Source organism: Branchiostoma floridae, chromosome 15, assembly GCF_000003815.2.
Source record: "Branchiostoma floridae strain S238N-H82 chromosome 15, Bfl_VNyyK, whole genome shotgun sequence".
NCBI classification, from domain to species: Eukaryota; Metazoa; Chordata; class Leptocardii; order Amphioxiformes; family Branchiostomatidae; genus Branchiostoma; species Branchiostoma floridae.
In genome coordinates, this window is record NC_049993.1 from 13,141,148 (window position 1) to 13,144,106 (window position 2,959).

The window sequence follows — 2,959 nt, forward strand, 5'->3', positions numbered from 1 at the left end:
AGCTCTGTATTTTTTTCGACTACTAGTATATCTCCGCGACTCGACCTCTGCTTGGAGAGTATATAAAACAACAGAAATGCATCAAGCAGGGAATCGCAAAGAACAACCCCATGATAACCTATTCTAGTACGTTTGTGTGGAAACACACACAAGCATCCCGTTTCACTGTCTGTATTATTCGTTGTATCATTTAGCACTAATTGTAACTAGGAAAACTACCTATTGCTATAATCATAAACAGCTACATACTATTATGATAACGCAGTGAAATCCCAATTCAATGAAATATTAATCTCTGTTTTTTTTTTTTTTTTGACAGTTAATGGAAGCAGTGTCATCCTTTCCCGAGGAAAGAGATGCTCCCCTTCACATCACCTTACAGGGAACAGTGAAAGGAGACTGTGCTGATGACGCCATCAGCACAGCCGAGCTCTTAAGCATGGAGCTCCAAGACTCTGACCACACAAATCTCACAGTACACTTGGAGGCCGGAACAATAACTACAACAACGGTTGTTCAAGAGGCACTGACCAAGAAGTCCGGTGATTTTGCCTTTATGATAGACTTAGGGAGAGGTGATACCTCATCATCAGGCAGTCAGCAAGACCAAGTTATGAAATGGCTGACACGCAGATGATGCAATAATGTAATTTTTTTTAATGTTCGCAGTGAATTCAATTTTGCGGTAACCTTTCCGTAAAAGCAAGAGTATTCGTTTCCATTGCATTACTACTTTACTATAAAATTGTTTTAATCGCCAAAACCCCCTTCCCGAAATTGAAACGAAAATAAATTAATTTAAAGTTGTGAGGAAGACTTTACATGCTTGGAAAGGAAAGGGCCAATGCTTTAACCACAATGGCGTTATTTAGCGGATATTAACTGATATAATAAGTGCGTTTTGTATTTCATTTCTTGGTAAGGTTCAGAACTTAAGGATTAACCCCTCCCACGTCGGTACATGTACATGTAAGTCTGACATTTTGGAAAAGTAAGGCTTGTAGTTCCATTACAACAATGAACATACAGACTGTCATACACAAGGACCATTTGTTAATAGTTTGATGTTAACATGCAGTTTGATGTGGCAATTTGCTTTTTAAAGATTTAAGTTCATTTCCAAACGTGCGATATAATTTTTGAAAGCGACATGGAGCCAACTGAATTACAAGTGTGTGCACTGTTCATTGTAATGTAGGCTTGAATTGCGTTGACAAATAAAGTGGTTGCATAGAGTTTAGCAAGCCAATAGGTTTCAAGCATAGTAGTGCTGCCTATTTGTTTCTTTTATTCGTTCTTGTTGTATGTAGTTTTGAAATAACCTGGGAAAATATCCCCAACAACTGGCCACTCTTAGTTACCTGTACTTAAGTTATTTTCAATCTCTCTAACCTGTACATGACCAATAAATTACATGAAACGCTTGGAAAATGGGACAGGCACTGGACCCTTTGTCTTCCTTATCTTAAGTAAACGTAATTTTTAACCGCTTACAATGAATGGACACCTTCTTTGGAATGTGAAAAATTGCAGCAATGGACAGGCAGTCAGGGAATCGTATGCTGCACAACAAGACCCCACGTAACAGGAAAGATTTAAATGAATTACACACGTAAAAAAAGAAGGAATTCTGCGTGCGTTAGCGCGCCGGAAGGCCACGTCTGGGCTGTTATTGTTGGAGAGGCTTAGAGAGAACGAGGAAAGAATGGCCAAGGCTGGCTTGAAAGAGAGCGCTTCGGGGGGGAAACAAATACGGCCGGTTGTCAATATGGCAAAAAGGCGTCGGCTTTGTCTGTAAACTGATAAGTACGTTTGACCAAAGCACACACAGGTCAGAAACAACAAGAAGGCTGTGGACAAGGATGGCTGGGGTTGGGATACTACGAGAAGAGCCCGTGCGTAAGAAGGCAAGTGTACCAACACAGCGGGGAAGACGTGCTTGGTCTCCGCATGGGAAGATGCGACCACGCTCTGGGACATGGCACGGCGATGAAGAGCTACCAGACATGGTGAAGAACGCACGCAAATTGACAGACTCGCTGGCTACAGAAGTCAGGTTCGATCCCGGGCTGATACAAGACGTCATCGACATGGTTCTGACAGAGACGCTAGCTCATGAGACTTACGCAGCGAGCAAGATGGGGGTCATGAGCAAGCGCGTGAGTGACGTGCTGAAGACTAGGATCCGGGGACTTTGCGGGGACCGGTTCAAGCTGGTTTGCATCGTTGTGATCACCGAGGGAGGGACAGAGGAGAGCGCCCTGCACGTAACCAGCCAGTGCGTTTGGGACCACGAAAGGGATGACTTTGCGTCTGGGAGCTTCAGTAACGACGCCTTGCACGCTGTGGCTACCGTCTTTGCCATCCATTGCTGACAATCATGGAAAACATATCCTAAAACGCAGTTTGAATGCAAGGATGATGGAAGGAAAATCAAGGTATCAAGTATGTCTAACTGACTGAGTGCGTCACAACTGTGTCGGTGTTTTGTTTGTTTTTGTGCTAGATTTAAAGAAGAATGGACAATGCGCATAGCAGGACCACACAACCACCACTGCAATGCAACAGTATCATCGGAAGGAAGGAAATAAGGAGATCGATTCTTCGGTGGCCATCATGTCGATTGCAGCTTATTTTGAAGTAGCGATTTGGTAGATCAACTTACCAAACAGTGACGATGACAGGAAAAGATGATTTTTTTCTCTTACACCACAACCACATGGTTGTATCAGGCTGCACTATTGTTTACACACAAGCACGCTGCGATTCAGAAAAAAAAGAACGCATGGCAAACGTCCATATAGCAAATTTGAATAAATGTCGACTTGCAATGCTCTATATATTAAATATCCGAAAGGTGTTTGGCCAAAGGGAACTGGAGGTTTAGTGCAGTTCAACCTAACGTCGCAAAACTAAATGGCGCTGCTGCTGTATTTCATGTCTGGCAACCCAGTTCGTT

The 2,959-nt window shown here is 43.0% G+C and overlaps 2 protein-coding genes across 2 annotated transcripts in view; both read left to right on the top strand.

The window, feature by feature from the left end:
* Positions 1–1,306, top strand: part of LOC118431973 — a 10,164-nt gene extending 8,858 nt beyond the window's left edge. Inside the window, exon 6 of the mRNA XM_035843431.1 lies at positions 320–1,306. Within this exon, the coding sequence (XP_035699324.1) occupies positions 320–637 (318 nt within the window). The 3' untranslated portion in view covers positions 638–1,306. The remainder of the gene's footprint in view (positions 1–319) is intronic.
* Positions 1,307–1,318: 12 nt separating this feature from the next.
* On the top strand, positions 1,319–2,710 carry LOC118431975 (tctex1 domain-containing protein 2-like). The gene has a single exon (XM_035843434.1). The coding sequence runs from the start codon at positions 1,863–1,865 to the stop codon at positions 2,373–2,375; it is 513 nt and encodes a 170-aa protein (XP_035699327.1). The 5' UTR covers positions 1,319–1,862; the 3' UTR covers positions 2,376–2,710.
* Positions 2,711–2,959: the final 249 nt, after the last annotated feature.

Bases quoted from the DNA above. Each gene is read 5' to 3' on its own strand.
- LOC118431975 (XM_035843434.1), top strand. From the start codon at position 1,863: ATGGCTGGGGTTGGGATACTACGAGAAGAGCCCGTGCGTAAGAAGGCA.